Below are 23,226 nucleotides of genomic sequence, written 5' to 3' on the forward strand. Positions count from 1 at the left end.
GATAGATAGATAGATAGATAGATAGATAGATAGATAGATAGATAGATAGATAGATAGATAGATAGATAGATAGATAGATAGAAATTCATACATTTCTCTTTAAATGAATTAATCAAGTAACTCTATGACGTCTGCCTTCCATTTCAGACGTTACGCACGCACGGCAAAATAAAAACCGCAAACGTGCACATTGGCTCGTACATAGCGCGCGAGCAGGTAAGTGAGCACCAGAGGGTCTCGCGGTGTCTCACTCTGTCCGGCTTTATCTCTATTGAAAAGAAGGAAGTGAAGTATCCCCGCCGTGGCTTTTGAAACTTTTGTGCGCGCGCGTAGTAGGGAGGGAGGGAGGGAGAGAGAGAGAGAGAGAGGGAGAGAGATTACCGTCTGCTAAGCCGCGTGCGCCTCACCCGTCCGCGTCACCTGCACGAGGAGCCGGTCGTATATTCCCGTTTGCGAAGGGAAGGGTCTCGCGCCGCGACTCCCCGCGCTACCGCTACCGCCAGGTGCGATGGATTAAAACGGGAAGGTGTGGCTGTTTCCGCGGCGTTTTCCAAGTTTTTTTTTTTGTTTTTTTTGTGTGTGTGTGTTTGTTTTGTTTTTATTTTATCGGTGTTATTACCATCGCTCCTGTTTCCCCTCCAGTTCGGCCCAGGACACCGTCTCCCTGCGCCCAGGAGCGGATTAAGGAGGAGAAGCTCGCGGCTAGGTAAAGTCCTAAGCTCATCGACGTTCCAGCAAAATCCAACAAGACTGAATAACAAACGCAAGGGGGGTCGCCTGTCCAAGCTCGACAAGAAACTTCATTAGCAGGCGGATAACCTTTATTTGATCACATTTATGACTTGGACCGAGGTAGATGTTTTCCTTCCTTCCATTATATCAATATTTTTGGCTCTTTACATTGACAGTGTGAAAACGGGCCTGATGTCTTTCCAAGTTGTTCACTAGTAATTGTTGTTCAGTTCAAAAACTGAGGTGGATGTAACACATCTGAAGTGTTACATATTTGTTGTGACCAGGTTAGGGTCACCTCAGACTCACTCCTGCACCTGTTCTTAGCCAGAGGGCTGAAGGAGGGGTGCAAATAAAGGGTAGGTGTGTGTGTGTGTGTGTGTGTGTGTGTGTGTGTGTGTGTGTGTGTGTGTGTGTGTGTGTGTGTGTGTGTGTGTGTGTGTTCTCCCAGCCCCGTCACAACACTTAACAGGGCTTGGAGCATCTCCTCGCCTCCTTCAACAGCAAATGACTCAGTCGTTTTTCACATTCAACCACTGCTGCTTAAGAATTGATGAACGAACCAACAGTGCGGAGTCAGAGCCAAATTAAAAAAGTGTTTTTACCAGTGCCTCGCTGCAAGCCAGTAAGCACAACACAAGCCGGTACACTCGACCGCACAGCTGCATGTCAGTTTTCAGCAAGACAACTGCTTGGGATATTTTGCTGCATCATGCTTTAGTCGCCTAAAACACACCACCACTGTGTCTCCGCGCTACTGTACTCGGTGCTTGTGAGTGACACAAAGCTGGTGCAGCACATGGACATGGTCCTCATTTGCATGGGGAAAAAAGAGTGTACGTGCCCTCGTCCCTGGGATTTCACTGCATCGATGCATGTGTTTGACGAAGAGCCCAGAGCGCAAAGTCAGCTCCACCGCGCTATTGAAATTTGAAACATAAGAAGAATATGAGGCCAGCTGCCTTCTGAAGGCCCTCCCAGGTTTACTAATTTATGATGTTATTTTTAGGCTCGGCTACATTTTTGATGCTTCGTATTTGTCAAGTTTAATACTGAGCGAAAACTCTGGGTGTGTCTGTCAACCTCTCTGTGCACGGCTGCGTGCACAAGGATATACTGCACACACACACACACACACACACACACACACACACACACACACACACACACACACACACACACACGCATGCATGGACACACACACACTAATGTGTGCAGATACTGGCAGTCCCAAGTGTTGCCCCTACTCACATGTGCAATAACTGAGTCAAGTGGTGTTTTTTCCCCCTTTTTTTCGCAAAGCATTTAAAGAGCAGTGCACACACAAGTGCACCATTCAGTTTTAGTCCCCGATGCAAGCGAATCTCTCCGCTTCCTCCTCACCAACACATTGTCTTTGGAAGAACGGCCCTTCGTCATTTTGTTCCAAACAGAGACCTTATTTACTGAACTCCTGACCTCAGAATTTACCATCTTGCGTCAGGATGCGCCACTCTCGTCCTACTTTCAAAACTTAAATATTGTAAGAGGTAAATCCTCTGAGCATCCCCAAAAAATCGGAGGATGTAAAAGCATCAAAGCCAAGTGTTAGCTTTCTCCGTTGTATAACTACTTTGCTGCACAGGAGAAGCTGTTAGAACAATGTGAGAAAGGTTTATTCCTCTACTCTGTTTTGTAATTCCTAACTGTTAAGGACATTTTTGTAGGCACGTATTTTACCATTAGATGTAGACAATAAAGAATTTGATGATTGCCTTCTTAACCACGTAACTGTTTGTCTCAGGCTAGCCCCCACAATGTATCGTTGAAGAGCACAGAGAAACCACAAAGCGAGTGTGACCACAAATTGTGTGCTAATGAGTCTTAGAGTGTCAGGGCCAATAACACAAGTATGCCATACCATAAAATTTGCTCCTCCATCTGTCAGTCTATTTTATAATATCTAATGAAATGGTTTTAAATTGCATTTCAACAATTGAAAAGAAAACTCTTTTCAGCTTCAGATGACAATCAAAAGCTATCAGCCTCTATTATAATTCAGTGGATAAATTAGTGTTATCATGCTGATCACGAGAGAGTTTCAGGCCCCTGATAGTAAAATAAGGTCTACCAAAATAAATCTCCAAGGTTAAAAATAATTCACATACTGTAATGATATTTATTCATACACTGAAAGTGTGGCAATTTTTATTGTTTGGTTATTGCAATTGCAACAATCAAAAACAACTGTTTAAACAAAAAAGATGTACATACATTGTGGACCATCTGTTACTAATGTGGCGAACAATTAAACCTCAAAGGTTGTTGGGTGTGCGTGTGTGTTCGTGAGAGAGAGAAAGAGAGAGAGAGCTTGTAATTGGATTTCGTCCCCCTCTGCCACTCTGGAGAGAGGGGTCAATCAGGTGGTGTTACAGTATTTACAGTCAAAAGAGAAATCTGCATAATAGAACTGGAGGAGTATTGTTTGAGAAGAGTGGTAGTCACTGTACCCTAGAAAAAAACCAAGAAATCAGATAAATAATAGAAATCGCAATACAAGTTATGTGTTATGATTAAATGTCACTCTGTAGTAGTTTTAAAGGGTATAATAGAAACGGATTCCAGGTTGAATAGACCCAATAACAAAGACTGGGTCTTTGAATATCATCGTATTGGCAATTGAACTATTGGAAATTGACCATTTAGAAAATTTGTAAAAGAAAAATGTTCCCTTTTTTGCATATTTCAAGGTAATAAGCATTTATACTTCCATATACTTCCATTGCCTCATACTTTCATATTTACACAAAAACAGTATTCTCCAGTTTTTCATCACAACTTCTCCAGTTATGACTAGATGATTCATGATGATGATGTTCTTCCATCATGTGTAATGTATATGTTGTTATTACACAAACAAATCTATTGTAGATACACATAATAGTGACACAATCTCTTAGGCTTTTGAAAGATTTGCCCTGATACTGGGAAGCACTGTGCTTATGTGTTGCGAACAAAGAGCAGGGGAAGGCTTTGGCTTCAATCTGGACTTTCTTAATGGAGCTCAGATGACTGAATGATGGCGGTGCTTGCAAATGCAGACGGGAGCACAAGTGGTATGAACACAAACAACCGGAACAAGTGTCAGTTTTAAGCGGTTGCATTAACATCAATCTGCAGAGTCGTGGAGGAAGCAGGACTTCCCACCTCGGTGCCACCAGATCCTGCGGCCTCTGTCCGTCTCCTCATCCATATATATGCGCACACACTGTGTGGTTATAGATATACGTTCCTTACCCATCATAACATCACTTGCGTGCTGTTTCCTCACGCTCAGATTTCCCTTCCTCGTCGCTCCTCTGCTGCCTCATGCCTCTCGCTCCGCGCCCCTCGTCCTCTGTCTCCCGGTGTGCATCGGTATGCCTGTTAGTTGTTCCTGGTAGAGTGAAGCGGTTGCATTATCTAGATACATTATTGATGCACACAGCACTCTGACAAACGCGCGCATACCCTTGCGCGCACAGACACAAAAGCGTCGGCCGCCCGCTCCCATAATAAAAACATACGTGCACTCATAAAGTCAAACATCGTGTTGCGTAAGGTGCACGCACACACGGCCGCGCAGAGCATGTGCCTCAATTTGTTTGTGAATGTGAGTGAGGACTGAAGAAAGAGGAAGGGGGAACCTGCACACGTGCAAGCTTTTCTCTTTTTTTATTCCAACGGCTGCGAAAGCACAGCTGATCCCGGGGAAAATTCTTTGCAAAGAAAACACGAGGCAGACATAAATCAAGCGCTCCTTTTGGCAACGGCAGCGCAACGCTATTAAGTTGCCGTGAGCTCTGCTTGCGCAAGAGCCGGAGGAAACAATCAATCTTTAAAAATAACTCGGAGAGCCAATCATAAGAGAGATTATCAGAGCGGCGGGGGGAGACAACAGGAGGAAGAATTATGAAAGAAAAGTACTGAGCAGTGACAGTTTGAGTGGTGGGGGGAGCGTAGGGGTGGAGACGTGGGGGGTGGGAGGGCGAGGGTGTGCTTCAGAAGAAGTTCCCAGCATCTCTTTTCCCACAGCTTTGTAAGGGCCTCATTAAATATGCATGGTGTTTGGAGCAGAGCAGGGGCAAGTGGGACTCCACAAACAGCACAGGCAGCCCAGGCAGGCCCGTCCCGCTACGACGGAGCCCAGCTGTCTTCCTTCGCCCTCCTCCCACCCCACCCCACCACCCTCATCTTCCGCCCCTCCCACCCAGACTCGCTTCCCACGTGCTCCTCCGGCCTTCGTTTCCTTCTGCTCTGACCTCGCCTGTCCCGTCCGCTCGGCCCGCTCGCCGCCGCTTTGCTCACCTCGGCGCCTGCCCTCCACGTGTGTCCCTGTCGCTCGTGTTTGTTTGTGTTGATTCGAAATGATTCACCGGCTTATTTTGGAGATGAAATCCCCCGAGCGGCCCCTCGTCTCGTCCTAGACCTTAACTCTGATGTTGTTGGCTGCCCTCAGGAGATGAAGACGCACCACGTCGGCCCTCTGCAGACGAGAGATGGGCAGAGAGAAGGCGGAGTGGGACTGTAACCGGCGCCCTCATGGAGCCCTGACACACAGGGCAGAGAGCAGGTTGGTCTGGTCTTTGATTGCTGCTGTACACTTTTTAAGAATAAGAATAAGAATGCCTTTATTTATCCCACATTGGGGAAATGTGCATCGTTAAAGGAGCATACAAAGTGAGTGAATTAAAAAGAAAGATATAGAATATATAGACAAATTATGTACATACGTATGTAAGTGTTTATAAATAAGTGTTTCATTGCACTGGGTGCAGTTATACAGCCTGATGGCTGCAGGCAGGTATAACCTGTGGTAGCGCTCCTTCTTGCACAAAAGGTGCAGCATCTTTGCACTTTTGTTGCTCTTGTTGTTTTCATTCACCAACATGAAAAGGTAGTTGGCTCTGCGCACACAAAGAAAGATGCTCTGATTAGAGGATTAGGAGCGGTGGCTTGAGGTGAGAGGGTGATAGACAGTGAGTAGTGTCAGTGTCCTGGCCAGTCTGTCGGACTCCGCAGGCCTGCGCGGCTGCACTGAAGCTCAGTCTAATCTGGCTCAGCGCAAGTGACGCACAAACCGCCGGTCACAGACTGTAGACACACTCTGTAATCCCATTTGCCTGTGCCGCATGTTGTAAGTAATGCATGATATACGCGGCACACTTTGGAGGAACCGGAGCGTATCAGCTGTGTTCATGCTTTTTGACATACATTAGCTGCACAGAGGTGGCTGTGCGAGTGAATGAATTGGTTGAGCGAGGCTTGTAGAAATGCATTTAATTTGGGTTTACGCCATCTGGGCTGATTAAGAGTTTGCGAGCAGTCAAGAAGGGGAGGAGACAGTGGCATTCATTTGTAGCTCTTTCATTTTCTCCCTGTGCAACCTGCCAGGTCAATCTAATTTTCTGATGGCTGACTTTCACAATACTTTTATAATTGTCATTGTTGAGTTTACCTCAAAAAATAGGCTTGTGGCTAAATTACACATTACAGTTAACTGAATTTACATGAATTGTGTTCCAGATTGGTTTCCATCACACGTCTCATGTTTTGCTAGATTTTGCATTGTCGACCTTTTAGGTCATCAAACACGTCACTTTTTGGTTTTTAGAAAGAACGTAGAAATTTACTTTCTCAAGTTTTGACCATTTGCGTCATGTTACACATTTTTTAGTTTGTCCTATAAAACCGGGATGCAGTAATTTAAGAAGTTGTTGTGACCATTTTATGACTTTATTGTACCTAGCTAGAGGTGTTTTTATTAAGAAAATAATTCATCAACAGTCCATCCAATACGTTTCTTATTGGGTTCAGGAGTAGTGGTGGTTTTCTGCAAAAGTACCCATAATGTTGCTGCCACACATTGCTTTGTTCCTTCTGGCCACTGTGTGTAATGAATATAAAACTTTTAGATAAAGGTTGGGTTTATACTTGACTGTGATTGAAAATGTGGATTTGTCGGTACCTGCTGTGAGGGCTCGTGTACTGGACTGTTGTGGCAAAGAGGAAGTAACGCTCGAACATAAAGCTCAACATCCACCAGTCAGTCAGTGCTCCAACCCTCAACCCATGAATCTGGAGGGATGGACAGAACGATGAGATTCAGTCATCAACCAAGAGTGCAGTGATCCAACCAAGATCTGGCCAGAGAGCTTGGGTTAGAACAGCAGCAGCACCTTCGCACCTACAGCAGACAGCTGGTTCAGGAGATGCCTCTTGACACCTCCCTTTGATGGTCTTCCCACATCCTGTGGAAGACCGAGAACTCCCCTGGGTGATTATATATCATTTGGCCTCACGAAGCCCCAAGACTCCCCCAGTGAAGCAGAAATGGAAGGCGATGTCTGGAATACCATTTTCTTCTCTGATCAGAGCCAGCGACAAGTAGAAGATATTACCTGGATAAGTTCAGTTGAACAGGTGCAATATGTCATGATCGTTAAAACACCAACCTTTTCTGCTGCCTTTTGAAATATATTTAGGGGTTGATATTGGTGCTGTGAATGAAGTATAGACCTTACACCTTGGCTTTATGAGCTTTTTGTCAGAATGAGTCTGTTGGGTTGCACCCTTTGAATGGATGGAACCAGACTGATCAGGTTTTATTCAGCTACCTTGAAATTCACTTGTGCTTCAAAACAGTGTATTTATCATGCTGTAGATTTGCATTGGTTTAGCAGTGGTAAAGCAATACTTTTCCTGCAATAGCTTTCAGGTTAACGTTAAAATGAATACGTGTTGAGTGTCTGGTTGCCTCTTCGTGTTTACGCCCTTTGCTGCCACTGGTGAAAACAGCACGGCGATGAGTTTGCCGCACGTAAACAAAGCTCTGCACCATTTTTTTTTTTTGGCCGTGTAATTCGAGAAGGCGCGCACTTTGAGGAACGCTAACAGGAAGAGTGAGCTGGGGAAGAGGCAGGAGTCAAGGCTGGACCAGCAGGATGAAAGAGCAGGAGAGGCAGCGATGATAGAGGGGGGCTGACAGACAGATGGATGGTTTATGTGCCCGGGATCCCCCAGGAGACGCTGCTGTCTCGCCATGTCACTGAACACTTTGATCACCAACCCCGCTTCTCCTCTCCTGCCTCCTACACACTTCTTCTTCTCTCTATCATCTTTTCACAACGTCCTCGTTTTTTGTTTTTTTTCCCTCTGCACCCAACGGCGCGCCGGACGCCTCGCTCCTCTGCGTTTCTGTTACGAGACCCCACCCCCACACCACCCGCTGTAATGGATGCCACTAATGTCCATCAGCAGCAACATCCGTCCGTGGGAGATCCCTTCCTGCATCTGCTCACTGAGAGACACAAAAAGCTGCGCTGAGGTCATACCAGCCATTCCATACCAGCCATTCATCTCAGCCATCAGAAGAAATCTGCAAATCATTCCCTCATCCATTCATTCAATTGGTTTTTACGTGAAATATTTTGCAAGCTGAATTGGAGAGTAAATGTTTTTCTTTTGGTATTTATTATAGATTTTATATTATCTAGTTAAGAGGATTAAATGAAATATTCTGCATTCTGTGTTTCATAAAGGTATGATGACAATAATACTTTTAATATAATTGTGCACTTGCGTGCGCGTGCTTACACATGTGTGCATGTGAGAAAGCTGATATGGCATTGGCTAAAATATCACATCCATTAGCGCACAACTACAGATCTATGAACCAGCCTGAGACACCGCCACCCTCCACCTCTCCACCCCTCCACCCGCAAACGAGACACGACCGAATCCATTACATCCTCCTCTCCACCTCCCACAGCGGCCTGTCAACAGTTGTTTATAACGACCACCTGTCACCCCAGAGCAGTCAAGGGACATATTTAAAGTGAATCTACAGACAATTAGGAATTAATGACACTGATATCTGATATCATGTTGTTGACCGAAAACTTGCACTAAGAGCCTTTTAGGCTGCGGGAAGTCACATGTGACATCATGGTTGGCCTCAGCCCAGCATCCCTGTGCCAGGCCAGCGCACGTGTCCTTGTGTGTTTGAGGCAATGCAACGTCCAAATTATGTGATTTGGCTGATTGCGGAATGTGATGTTGACTTCTTACTTTGAAATGAAATTCTGAATCAGATCATTATGACATTCTTTTTCTTTAATCTTAAAACTGTCCTTATCGTTTCACTCTTTTTGTAGGGACACATTAGATGGATAAAGAAACGTTTTTCTTATCGCATGAACAATTTTGTCAGTCGCCTGTTGTCCTACCGACCATCTGGGACTCTTGCAGGTAAATGGAGGTGCAGGACAGGAGCCGCTCCCCATCCCGCAGGACCAGCCGGGTGGAGCAGGTGGTGGGACGATGGCTGAGGAGGTCCAGGGACTTGGGCAGCAGGTCCCACTCTCTCAGCAGGTAACCAACCGCGTTGGAATAGTTTTTGTCCCATTTTCTTGACCAGACGCAGCTCTTAAATATTACTTTCTCCTCGGCAGGGACCGGGCTGCAGCGGATGGGAAAGCGGCCGAGTCCAGTCGGTCAGATCAGAGAAATTACCCGTTTCGCTTCAACGTTCAGATCCCAAGAGACCCGAGCCTCAACTCTCATGGCCTCACCCTGACCAGTCAGACCCCCATCCTGGTTCAGGAGGTCACCCCAGGTATGACGAGCTCAACCACAAGACAGCGTTGCCGAGTATGGAAGCATGTTGTTGGCTACCGCTTTCTCTTTTCTGCTCTTTTCTTACTTGCGAATCCCTCGCAACACCCGGTTCTAAGGCCTGATGTCTGTCAATGTTAGATAGTTGACATATAGTGGCTTGTGTGAGCCCTGTTACATCCCGCTCAGAGCTCCTGTCTTTTCCAGGCCTTATATTCTGCTGGGGTTGGGGCTCTGCAGTGGATTTTACATTAAGCTGCAGAGCCACAAGGTCCTGAATTCCCTCGAGTTCAAACGGCAGATTACCTCACTTTCTCCTGTCTGCCTCAAGTCTCCTCTCTCACTCTCTCACCATCTGCTTTTGCTGGCCACAGACAAACAGCCTCTTTCTCTCTTTCTCTCTCTCTCTCTCTCTCTCACACACACTCTCTCTCTACGTCTCTATCTATCTACTTCTAGTGGGCCCAGTAAATTTTGACTTAATAAAGAACATTGTAGTCTGACTCTGACGTCCCATTAACAAGATATGAATCCTTTTTTAAATAAAAACTATTTTCATTAATAGCAGCATCTGCCTTCTGTCCACGTTTTGCAAATCATTCTTTAATATCAGGTGTCATGGCTGTATTCCACGTAAACCTTGTCGTTCAGAATATGCTTGGGAGTTGACGATGTGATGAGAGGTGATGGCAGGGAATAGTTTCAAATGTGACAGTCATCTTTGCTAAATATCAGCATTTATAGTGTAAAATCACACATCTGCCTTACTAATTACCTCCTCACCGTACTAATAGAAATTAAAGAAACATACATAGTTTGTCATATGTTTGTCATATAAAGTTTTGTGTAAGTTAAATGTAAGTAATGACCATCTCGGACATGTTTACTGTCTTCTAACAGTGTAAACATCTGAAAAGATTCCCATGCAAAGTAACTTAATTCCTATTAGAAGTAGAGCAGTGGCAAAATACTAAACAGAAGGCAGCGCCGTGCACACACCACACACAGGTGGCAGAGTGCAAACAGAGACAGTGAGGCGTCCATATCGACACTGATTGGATTCTGGTCTCGCAGAGATTGATTGGATGAAACTTTCTGCTTTGGTGTGAGATGAAAATTAGATCAGCAGAACGCATCGGAACAGTGCAAAACACAATGGAACACAGGCGGCTGCCTGCAGTCAGTCCAATGTGGATGGGCTGAGGCCCGTGAGACACCCTGAAATATGACAACACAAGGACGTCTTTGTGTGTGCAGGTGGTCCTGCAGATGGCCGGCTCGTCCCTGGCGACCAGCTCGTGAAGATCAATAACGTCGCAGTCGATGACCTGACCCCTGAGCAAGCTGCTGAAATAATCAGGTTCGCACTGATTATCTGTTTATAACAAGGATGTGCTCAGAATGAAGATACACAGAGCACTTCCTGTTAAAATTAAGAGCTATGTCTGGATTTCTTTCTATTATTTTTTACCTCAGGGAGTGCCAAGAGTCACTGACCATGACCATCCTGAGAACGATGCTGGTGAGTCGGACACACTCTCAACACTAATGCTGATGGGATGATGATCATCATCCAAACCTGGCGGTGTTACATGTACCTGTACGTGAGGGGACAAGAGGTCACCAACACACTGATCAGCATGTTAGTGAGGGCAGCACAGCTATGTCACCGTAGTGTTGACATAGACTACTCATGACCCCCTTCATTAATACACACACACACGCACCCTACCCTGATCATTCAGCCCGTGTGTGTGTGTGTGTGTGTGTGTGTGTGTGTGTGTGTGTGTGTGTGTGTGTGTGTGTGTGTGTGTCAGCTGAAGTAGACAGAGAATGAATTGCCGCCCCTCAACGATTCTCATCGGCTGCTCTGCTGATGGCAGCAGCTTTGCCTCATTTGTAACTCACCACTCCTCCAAGACAAAAATCTATGGCTGCAAGAAATATAGTATAATGCAAGTGTTTCCCGGAAAATTATCGTGTCTGTCAAGTTTGCTTTGACGAAATGTCATAAGAGTTTCGAACTGAGACGTGCTTTAGTGGGGAGCTTTATTACAGTGAGATGGTTGGTGTTGTAGTAGCAGAATGATTGCCTGTCACTGAGTTGCGACTCAGCGTGAGATGAATGCTGATGCATAATGGATGCCCACTTAATGTAAATGCTTTGGTGGAGCAGATTGAAACAGGAGACACACTGCTGTTGTATAAATACTTTTTTTTATAAATGGGAGGCAACAGCAGCCACAACATGGATTATTTTCACAACTCACACTTGGCAGTGGAGAGTTTAGGTAAAGACTGCAGTGCATCACCTCCGAAGCCAATAAGACGCCCTCTGCTGTTACGAACTGGCACAACTATTAATGGAGAGCTCTGAGTAGCCCTTTTGCATTGTGACAACCAATTTTTTTTGTTGTCAGTCTCCTCAGTGTTTCAGGAGCCTCCTTTTCTCCAATTTGCTGCAGGGCCCAAAGTCATCTTTCATTACACCAGAGAAGAGGGCCAAGCTCAGGTCCAACCCTGTCAAAGTTCACTTTGCTGAGGAGGTGGAAGTCAATGGACACTCTCAGGTGAGTCACAGAACTGCTGTTGCCTAAATGCAAATTCAAATCATTAGCATTTTTTCATAGTGATTGCTCAGGATAATATTCATAGCCACATTAACTTGCAAGATATTCTGTGTCACGGGCAGGGAAGAACAGTTGTTTGTGTTGATTTAACCCAAAACTTCTGAAGTTGGCCCTTTAATTGTTCAATACATTTGGCAGACTAAGAAATGGATGAGTAGAAAAAAAAACCCTCTTCCTCAATAATCTTATGTTGCTCAAACAAAAACATGACACAGCTCACGCTTTGCAACATTAAAAGTAATACAGGGGTTAGCAGAGGTAAACTGTAATGTGAAATGCATTTCAGATGTCGCATCAGAACAACGATGCCATGAATCCTCAACATCTGCCTGTCTTTCTAATCACACACTGTGCCTGTGTGATTTGATATTCCTCCTCCGCCCTGCCTGCGCTGGTCTGGTCTTCACAGGTCCTTAATGATTGTACACCAGCTAAGACCTGCTGCGAGTTCTGATCACACTTTACAATTTGACAAATGTCAATCCGTGCGTGCAAGCGAGTGTTTGCCCGTTTTTCTGGTGGACATTTGTCTTTTCAGCTTGAGCAAGTAACATTGCATGTGTTGTGTTCCTTCATTTGAAAAAATATCATCCTCCTTTGATTTGTCACATTTGCTCTGTAACAAGAAGTTTGGAATTATAATTGTTCAGTCTCACGCCACACAAGTACGCAGTGTGACTCCTGCTGGCATGAGTTGCCGTTCTGCGAGCGGATGTGGAATTAGCTGTCCGAGGAAAACCACTGAGAGGTCGGAGTGTCCATTACTAATGACAGAGAAAACACAGATCGATGTCTGACTCATCCTCCGTTCTTAATGTCTGTGATTAACGGACAATAAACATCAGATTGAAGAGATGAATAGCAGCAGGGGAAGAGACAGAGTGTGTCGTTAGTCCTCATTAAAATGGAGATCAAGCAAAATGTACAAAAAAAGGAGACGATGACTCAGGAGTGGATGTAAAAAATTGGAAAGTCCTCCTTTTGAAATTCGAGAAAACACAGACATGGATGTTGCATTAGATCCTATTGTCACAAAGCAGACAAACTGTCTAAAATGAGAAGAGGGATGATAACGGGGAAGAGAGAGACTCACTGCAGTGATTCAGCCAGTATTTGGTTCTGCCTCTGTGAATTTCAGCTGCATTTCAGTGTGAAATGTGCATATCATATCATGCTACTTAGAAGGTTGCTCTATTTTTCCGGCGTGATCTAAAAGATAGCAACAAAAACCTAATCCTAACTTTTCTCCTTGCTGTGTTTTATTGAATGTGTTCGGCATCAAAGGCACAATGTAAAGAAAGTCTCTAACTACACTGGCATTTGTAGTCTAAATCCCACTGCAGGCTGTCAGTCGAGAACCCTTTCAGAATTAAGATTAGCTCGCTTGAGGAAAATTCTGGAATTTGCCTGCTGGTGTAATTAATGTATGTGTTATTTATCTACGTTTACTTTACTCTTTGGCTCGCTTTAAAATCTCTTGTCTTGATAAGCGCTATGATCTAGTTACCATTGCAATTGCATCGTTCTCTACTCACAAACATTCTGACGAGCAACTCAAACTGTGCGCTGGAGGCTCAAACACAGACGCTTCCTCGACTTGACAGGTGTTGTGATGTTCCTGCTGACACTTCCACCTCTCTGCTGCTTTGCAGGGTAACTCGCTGCTCTTCCTGCCAAATGTTTTGAAGGTGTACTTGGAGAACGGGCAGACCAAGGCTTTTAAATTTGAGCCAAACACCACAGTGAAGGTAAAGCCAAATGACAAAAAAAAAACACTACTGTTTAAATCTCTAAAATAGGTCAGCAGTAGATTTTGTGATGTTTTAGCAATGGCTTGGTGGTCAGGAAGTGTACATAGTTACTTTTACAGAACAATGCATTTGTCCCACTCACAGTCTGTAAGTGCTGTATAAGGTGTAAACTAACTTTCTAGACTGCTCAGGCTTTTGCATTGCATTACCGGCACCTCACTTAGCTCAGCACTTGTGTCCCGCCGCTATAAAATATTGTCTCTGAGGATCTAACTTTCTTGGTGCATCAGGACATCGTGATGACACTGAAGGAAAAGCTTTCTCTGAGCCGCATCGAACACTTCTCTCTGGTGCTGGAGCAGCAGCACAGCATCAGCAAGCTGCTGCTGCTGCACGATGAGGAAAGGATACAGCAGGTACACACGCATAGGAACTAATCATTTCAAGGGTTTTGCTTGTGTACAGTTAAATGCACAGTGCGTGTGTGTTTGTGTTCGTGCAGGTGGTGCAGAAGAAAGAGACACACGACTACAGGTGTCTGTTCCGCGTGTGTTTTATGCCCAGAGTCCTCCAGCTGATGCTGCAGGAGGATCCCACTGCCTTCATGTACCTCTACCTGCAGGTAGATGACAGAAATTGTATACCTGGTTGCACAGTTTGAATTAATTGTCAGATCACAACAAAGGTTTACTTCTCTGCGCTACATCCTGTAATGCTATGAGAAAAGGAAGGTTTTTCCAAATCCCTGCACCACTGTTTACACTGTCTGTGTGCGTTTGTCAGGGGGTGAATGATGTTCTGCAGGAGCGCTTTGCAATAGAGATGAGGTGTAACACGGCCCTGCGACTGGCTGCACTGCACATCCAGGAGAGGCTGGCGTGTTGCGGACAATCGCCAAAGACAAATTTGAAGATCATCACGTGAGCCCCACACGCACAGTGATGCATTTAAGATTAGCATTAGCAAGAGTTAAATCTTGAATACAAAGAAAAATAAGTTTGGAATCTAAATAAACTGTTAATATTTCTGACAATTAGGGCTAAAACCTAGCTGTGATTTTCTGTGTGCGCTCCAGGAAGACATGGGGCATCGAGAACTTTGTGTCGTCCACATTGCTGAGGAACATGCGAGAGAAGGATCTGAGGAAGGCCATCGCATATCACATGAAGAAGAGCCAATCACAGCACGACACCAAGCAGAAGGGCCTGCCCGTTGATCAGGCCCGGATAAATTACTTGGAGGAGCTGAGCGACCTGAAGTCATTCGGTGGCAAGTCTTTCAGTGCCACCATGATGGTAGGGATCCAAGTCTTCACTTTCAGTAGGGCCACTGGTTGCAGAAGCAGTATTTGGATGGGTTAACATTTCATTATGGTTCTCTTGTTGTCCCTCCCCCACTCTGCTCTTTAGCTCCAGGACAGGGAGTCAATGGTGACCTTGTTGGTGGGGGCGCACTACGGCGTGAGTCAGGTGGTCAACCACAAGCTGAGCATCCTGTCCACCCTCACAGAGTTCAGCAGCATCACTCGCATCGAACTTCTGCCTGAATCTGACAAGGTCAGCCTTGTCAAAATCTACCTGCAAGACATCAAGGTAAGCTGAGCCCCTCAGTGATGAATCACTTCCCATGCTTACGATTCTTGACTATTATGGGGTTAAAAACAATGTTTTTTTCTGCTTTTCTATATTCCATTATTTGTATTGTATGTACTCCAGTTGTATCAGTATGTTGCGCTTTTATGTTATCCACTTCTGTTGTTTTATTTTTTATTTTTATATGCAGCCTATCACATTGCTGTTGGAGTCGGTAGCAGCCAAAGACATGTCCTGCCTCATAGCAGGCTACTGTCGACTGTTTGTCCACCCCAACCTCAACATCTTTCCCTGGGAGGAAGACAACAAGAAGCACAGGGTGTCTGCTGAGGAAGGTGTGGAAAACAGAACTGCCAAGTGTCTTATGTCCATCAAATGTGCCATTAATCGTCCTGACTTCTGTTCTGTCCAGGCTACGTGTCTCGGTGCGGCAGTGACTCCGATAACTCCTCAGACACGGAACCGCCGGTCGCCCGCACGTCCCGGGACGAGAAGCCCCGCCACCGCATCAGATCGTCGTCTGACCCGGACGGAAGGAAGCGAAAGGACAGAGACAGGAAGAGACACGGGCTTGACAAAGACAAAGGAGAGAGGCTGAGTGTGGATAAGAGGGAAGAAAAGCACAGTGACACTGAAAAAGAAAAGTGCACGTTGAGGAGTGATCAGGATGAGAACGGTGCATGTCAACACCAGGAAGGAAAGCCAATACAGGCGGAGGTGTCGACCTGTGATTGTAGCGACAAGGAGGAGGTCAAGGCAGCCGAGGAGCAGCCGTCCGTGTCGTCCGACTCGTGTCGCTCGGACTCGCGAGTCCTCTTCAGCCCCTCCAGTGACTCGCTCGACGCCCTGGAGGAGGATGACTTCATCTCCTGCTCTTCCTCTTCCTTCCATCCCCGGGCTCCTTCCCAGCCCCGCTGTCACTCCCCGCTCCAGCTTCACCCCTACGCCCACAACAACGTCCAGCCCCATCTCCTGGCCCCGCCCCCCGCTCACTCCCACCCCCTCATCCAGCTCACGGCCCGCGACTCCGAGTGCAGCCGGAGGTCGGGCGATGGGGCTGACCCCCAGCTCCTCTCTCCTTCCTCTCCCAGCCCTCGCTGCCCCCCCGATTGTCCGGGCAACCCCTCCACTGACGACCGCTCCCTGTGTTTCGCCGAGCTCTCGCGCCTGGTGGACTTCCTGCCCAGCCCTCCCGAGGCCAGCGAGGAAGACGACGACGCGGAAGAGGAACTGAGGAGGAGGAGGAGAGAACAGCTGAGAGAGCTGGACGTGTCCGTATCAAGAGCAGGCGAAGGTGAACGCGTGAGCGGGGAACACGCGGCAGTGACTCCCTCCTCGTGCTCCCTCTCGGCCCACGCGGACTACGTCTTCAACTTTGACCACGGCGACGCCCGCTGCTACTACAGCCTCTGCTCCAACATCACTCCCGACAGCGCCCGCAGCCTTCCCCGCCTCCCGCAGCAGGACAAGGAGCAAAAAGAGGCGCAAAGTGAGCTGGAAGCCGTCCCCATCCTTCAGCCGCCACCTGGTTTCGGGGACAGCAGCTCCGACGACGAGTTCTTTGACGCCAGAGATGGCTTCACCTCGCCCGAGGACCAAACCTCAGGGGCCAAGCCAAGAGGTGAGGTGGTCTATTTTGCACGGAACTCTTCACATTTTCTTTTATGGACGTCCATTGGAGTTATGAAAGCACAGGAGGTTAAGTCCACTCTTGCTGCCACCTACTGGCTAAATATGTTATACCATGGAAATGACTTTCCCTTAATAAAGCAGCAATAAAATAGCAATGGATCATAATTCTGAAAAACCACAGTTCTCTTTTCCACTTTATTAATGTGTTCAATATCTTGTTGCTTTCTTTTTTTGGAGACTAAGTAATAAGTAGGTCAGTGATCCATCAAATCTACCTGCTTTCCTACTGTACTATTGATTAATATTGACTCACTGAATTGATAGATCATCGTGCTCATTTTTGATACGTGCTATTTTTTCAAATTTGCGAAAAGCATTTTTTTCATTTCTTTTTTGGTGAAAAATGCTGCTGGATAAAGCACAGTCATCAAACACCTTTAAAATATAGCTTCTTATCCAGAAACTTACAAATGAAAAGTGAAACAAATGAGTCGAGAAACGGTAATAGATAATGGATAATAATAGTTGAGATATAGATAATAGTTAATCTTGTGAGTGCAGTCCAGGAGGAAATACGATGGTGGAGAAATGGGTGTAATGTGGGACTTCTAACCAATAAATGATGAAATTTGTTTATTTTTCTGCCAAAGAGCCAACCTAGATAAATGACTTCATGAGATCAAAGTGATGGCAGTGTTATCTTCCTGCCAAGACATAAAAGTGTAAAACTAGGAGAAAGTAGAAAGTTTCACAAAAACATTTTCTTTGATTTTCAGATATTTGCTCAGAAATGAAACTCGACTGCCTCAGCACGCTCAGCCTCAACGACATCAGCGTATCTGTGAGTGATGCAGAAAGAGACGAAGATGGCGAGGAAGACGGTAAAGGAGGCGAAGACGAGGGAGGAACCAGAGAGACGTTGTGCCAGCTCAGAAAGAGATCCCGCAAGCGACGCTCCTTCATCGAAACTGAATTCACCTCAAGAGTGTCGTACCCAGAGCCAGAAAGAAGGCAGGATCTCGTGTTAAGTAGGTTTCATAACAACATCTCAGAAGACCCCAATGTGCACTTGCTGAGTTCAGATCCTGAACCTTCTGAGCAAACAAAGAACCCAAGTCCTACTGTCTCCCTCCTGACCCACTCTGAAGGAGAACCAGCTCAGCTCGAGTCCAAACCCATCCTATCGAAATCCCCCAGTGACGTGGGGTCTCCTGAACAGCCGAGAGATGGCCAGCATCCCACTGGGAACAGAAGGCCAGAAATGGAGATGGAACCCGACGCAATGGAATCAAAGTCGGTCACAGACGTGTTGAAGGCAGGGTCACCGACTATCACCGTCGTCCGCTGCAGAGTGGAACCGGATGGAAAAGAGAGTTCGGATCGGCAAGGTGACGGAAAGGAAGAAGCTGGGTCACAGGAGAAGAGTGACGAGGAGAACCAGGAGGAAGAGACAGCGGGCTTGGCGAGGAACGGCTCGTTCGTCAGTCGCAAGTTGCTGCCGAAAATCTCAGAAGAAAAAGAAAAAGACGGACCCGACGAGACAGAAGAATTAGGGGGCTTCCTGTGCAGCACAACCAATCCAGAGGCCAACAACCCGGCTACGTGTTTGAAGGATGTCAACACAAAGAGCAGTAACGGCCTCCCAGGAGCTCATTTCATTGCGCCCGAGCCAAACTCAAATGCAGAGATCCTCACACTCAAAAGTCTTCTGTCATACTCGCCACCACCACCTCCACCCTCGTCTCCTCTACCTCCGACTCCCAAGAAAAATGAGTGTCCAGTGAAGGAGCCGGAGCTCAGAGAAAACAAAGGGACCACAAATCAAATCCCTTCGTCGGACCCCAAAGACGACCCACCTTGCCAACAGAATCACGCTGGTCAGCTGCATTTACATTTCGACGTGACCAAACGCGAGAACGAGGAGGAAGCCGTCAGCATGGTGAGCGACGAGGTCACAGACAGCATCAACTCGGACAACGTTTTTGAGGACGACGAGACGAGCGTCTCTCTGAACTCCGCATCGAGCGACAAAAAGTACGACTGGAATTCAGCGGCAAGGCGTAGCATCAGCGCTAGTTTTGCAGCACTAGGCAAAGGCGAGTCTCAAGTCAAGCATCATCATCCCAGTTCGGAATCGCACAAAAGACTCCATTCACTCAACAACGATTACACTTTTGCCATAAGATCCATCACTGAAAAGCTCGGAGCCGCGACGAGCGCCACGTCTCCTACATTTAATTCAGGTGCTCAGGTTAAAAGTGACATCGCCAATGAAAGTGATCAGACTTTAAATCAAACGGCGGACAAACCCACCAGCAATTCTTCATTTGCTGAACCTTGCTATTCACTCAGTCCCATATTCACCAACACCACCGCTGACGGCATCCACAATCTGTCCAAGTGCCCTCCCTCCACCCCGACCCACTTCCTTTTTCAGACTTGCTCCCCGAGCCTCATGGGTCGCTTGTCTGCCTCCACGCTGAGGGGGAAAATTCAAAAGTTGCCACTTTACTTGTCGAGATCCCAGGAATCCCTCCATGTAGCCGGCGAAGGCAACGCGGCCGAAAGTCCGGGCGCGGACCACGCCAAGGACAACGTGGAAATCACCATCACGGACGTTAACGACGTCACGCAGACGGTCGGCTTTGAAACCGACACCACTGCGGAGTCGGATGATTCGGACACGACAGTGACGGGGTCGGAGGTGGACGGGGAGTTCTATATTGAAGCCGAGCCGGCCAAGAGCTGCTACTCGTCCTTGGAGGAGGTGAATGAGTTAAGCTCCGCCGCACCGCCTGTCCAAACTGAACCCAGAGCCCAACACCATGATAAGCCTCTAGACAGCGGACTCAGCATAAGCTCCACTCCTGGACCAATTACGGAACCTCCCACCTCCATCCTGAACAGCCTCCAAAGAGATTCACCCGGACCAAAGATGGACACTCCCGGCCCCGCAAAACAACCGTCACCGTCTACCCCCTCGGGCATTGTTGTGACCACACAAAATCTGAACGGGCCTGGACTTCCATTTCACAACCAGCCGCAGGCGGTGAGACGGACCAGCAGGGACAGGCCCTTGATCGGCCTGTGCAGCCCTACGGAGCCTCACTTGGACTCGCCCAACAAACCAAAGTCTGTGGGCTGCCGGGTCTTCACGGTTTGCGAGGATTCGCCCCAGACTGAAGTCACAGTGGAACTCCAGCCCGTCCCCGCCCTGAAACCTGAACTCGGCTGCAGTTCCGCAATGGTATCTGGGTGCGAGACGGTGGCAGAGGGGCTGCAAGCGCCCCTGGATGCCTGCGGCTGTCCGCCTGTATACGCAACCTGCTTCAGCGGCGGCGACAGCTTCGACGAGGAGCTCACCGTCTACGAGTTCTCCTGCCGCTCGCAGGGCAGCGGCGTGACGCAGACGTCCGGCGCGGTTTCCCTGGTCACCTCTCCGCCCGTCCCCTCCTTCCTCTCTGTCTCCACCGGCCACTCGCCCTTCTTGACACGCCCCAACCTCTTCTCTTCCTCTACCTCCGAGCTCAGCCCCCTGCTGTCGCCGCTGTCCGACACCTCGCACTGCTTCCCGTCTCCAACGCACAAGGATGTCGTCAGCCGGCTGGGCCAACAGCGCTACCCGGAGCCTCCGGCCGGGTTCCAGGTTCTCCGCTTGGACGTGGACCAGCTCCTCTCCGTTCTGGAAGGCAGTGGCGGAAGTGCCGAAGGCCACGGCGGTCGCCACCCACGGGACACCTGCCCGGCACATTTTACGGAAAACAAGCGGGTGCTCCAAACTGAGGCCAAGCGCCTGACGTCCAATTGCCAGAAGGTGGTGGGGACCGGACAGAGCCCCGAGGAGATGCTCCGCTCCCTGGCCGAAAGCTTCCGGACCCTGGTGGGGTTGGCCGTGGTGTGCCTCTGGTTCTCAGGTTGCGACAGGTGCGACCGGAGGAACGCAGAGGCAGTGGCCGGGCTGGCCGACGTCGCCCGCTCATTCAGGGACTTTTGTCTGGCGGCAGAGCGAGTCAGCAGCAAGCGCAGCTGCCAGGACCTGAGCACCAAGCTCCTCGCCAAGCAGTGCACGGCGCTCACTGCCTCCGTCTTCTGCCTCACTCAGATCTTTCGCACGCTCACCGCACTCTAAGTGGACCAAAGCATTTTTGTTTTTTTCTCTGTATTCTGCGATGTGTGACCGGAAGGCACATCAGGTCTCCGTCAGGGGGGCTGTTAGCCGTGTCCATCGTGTTTAGGACGGGAACTGCCTCATTACCGCAACTGAGTTCCAGCGCAACAGACATCTCAAGAGTCACCTTCCCAATGCTGAGGAGCATGTGGCTACTGACTCTCTGCAGTGCACATCAGCCAACAACCAGTGCAGCCGCAGTGTGATGCAAAAGCTGTAAAGAAGGCAAATGCTCTTTGATTTCCAGGAACTGAAGTACTTGAATGTATTTATGGTATTTCTTCTTTTTATTTATTTTGTTAAATGTTATTGAGCAAATTGGGTTACTAAAGTGAGTGGGGTTGAGGAATGTAAAGAGGAGGAAGAAGACATTTGATAACGTTTACAATGTGAAGTGGTGTGTGAGGGCAGCAGGCCTCGTACACGCCCAGTAGCACACAACCTCAACCACCCAGTGAATCAGCGTTGGATCCTGGCCGCGAACTGGCCATGAGTGCTGCGGTTTCGCTGATGCATATTTATATTTACGTTGTTTGTAAGGCCGTCAGTAAAGACGTCTTTGAATGTTACTGTTTACAAAACCAAAAAAACTGAGGCGAGAAGCGATTTCGTCAAACCACTGAAATTGAGCTTAAAGCTGCGTTTGCTTTTTATAAACCTTGTAGCAGAATGCTGATGTATGCATTGCATTGTGTGACTTTATGAAACAGTTTTGATGAGGTTCAGTCCTTTGCACATGAAGCTTGTTGTCAGTTTGCACATTTGTTCCAAAGGTTTCTTTTAAACAAACACATTTGCAAGCTTCTGTCTCATTCATTTAAAAGTATTTCCAAGAGGTTAACTGTCCAGGCACGTGGTGATGTAACTGTTAACATCTGGTATTTTTCTTACTGTTATTATGATCAGTTTTTATTACTTTTACATAATCTACCATGATATGTTACATAGCCGTATGAGAATTTGATTATTGTCGCGTTTCCTGCAATGTTCTAACATTGCAAACAAAAAGAAGAAAAAAAACCTGCACACTTCTCCGAGTTTTGGGGACAGTCAGTTGGAACTTGGAATACCATGACCCTTACACCAAGTGCATTTTACTACCGATGTCTCAGCGTGACCACAATAGTGGTAGTTAGGTTGATATGAGCACAGGTAGGGGATTAGCCTACTCCATAAAAAAAACAGTTGCTCTGTGCTTATTCAGTCTCTGATCTTTGAGACTGACGAGTATTTCAAACTTGCCACAAATACCACAAAATTACAAACCACACCAATTTATGCAAAGCTTATTGTTGTGGATAAGCTGTCTGATAGCAGCATTTTCACCTGGAATGTTAAAAAAAAAAAAAAAAAAAAGGGACTGACGCTCACTGGACCTGCATGTTCACTAGAGAAATCGAAGTTATCAGATATAATTTCACCCTTGCAGTACTGACAACACAATGTATTGCAACAGTTTTTCTCTATGAATTTAAAATGGCGACTGAAACACTTTGTTTACTTGTTTTGTTTCCAATGATGCAAGAGGCAATGACTGTACTGTACTTTCTTCCAAGAGAAACTGAATTTTTAGCTTGATCTCCCTGAGACAGTTGCTCCCTGACAAAATGATGGAAGATACATTTTCGATAATCATCCGTGCCCACAAAGCATGCTGTAATAAGCCATACAATGTATTGTTGTCTCATCAGGGATTTTATCTGTGAATGACTCGCAAACGACGTCTGCTGTTGCTTTGAGATGCTCAACCCCCACCATTAAAATCAATCTTGAGATGTTTTTGCAATTTCATTCATCGTTCACATCAGTTTTCCTCCTCTTGTAGACCCTTGAGAAGTTTCAAATGGAATCACTGTATTATTCAGCAAAAACAGGCAGTTTTTTCATTGGGGCAAAGAATGCTATCTTGTCAGTCCACAGACCAGCTGCACATGCTGCATTATAGTCTACAACACAAACTAATTTAACTAGTTTAATTTAATTAAACTAGTTTCTTAAGAAATTTACACCACACCCTTTTGTCCCAAACACGCAACCAAAGTGGTGCTTGGATCAGACAGATGCGTTTGAACTCTTAAGACAGTTTA

At 46.9% G+C, this 23,226-nt stretch overlaps 1 protein-coding gene across 1 annotated transcript; it reads left to right on the forward strand.

Moving 5' to 3' along the window:
* The first annotated feature begins 273 nt into the window (after positions 1 to 273).
* On the forward strand, positions 274 to 22,918 carry frmpd1a (FERM and PDZ domain containing 1a). The gene is made up of 17 exons (XM_076036208.1): positions 274 to 526; positions 643 to 706; positions 5,210 to 5,323; positions 9,001 to 9,123; positions 9,204 to 9,367; positions 10,624 to 10,726; positions 10,843 to 10,888; positions 11,832 to 11,936; positions 13,649 to 13,744; positions 14,038 to 14,163; positions 14,250 to 14,369; positions 14,531 to 14,667; positions 14,823 to 15,042; positions 15,157 to 15,339; positions 15,530 to 15,674; positions 15,752 to 16,960; positions 17,748 to 22,918. Exons 4-17 carry the CDS (start codon positions 9,005 to 9,007, stop codon positions 21,098 to 21,100), a joined length of 6,126 nt encoding a protein of 2,041 aa, XP_075892323.1. The 5' UTR covers positions 274 to 526; positions 643 to 706; positions 5,210 to 5,323; positions 9,001 to 9,004; the 3' UTR covers positions 21,101 to 22,918.
* The last annotated feature ends 308 nt before the right edge of the window (positions 22,919 to 23,226 follow it).

Source organism: Nelusetta ayraudi, unplaced genomic scaffold (assembly GCF_046127955.1).
Source record: "Nelusetta ayraudi isolate G7.1 ecotype Tasmania unplaced genomic scaffold, CSIRO-AGI_Nayr_v1 ptg000004l, whole genome shotgun sequence".
In the NCBI taxonomy this organism is placed as follows: domain Eukaryota; kingdom Metazoa; phylum Chordata; class Actinopteri; order Tetraodontiformes; family Monacanthidae; genus Nelusetta; species Nelusetta ayraudi.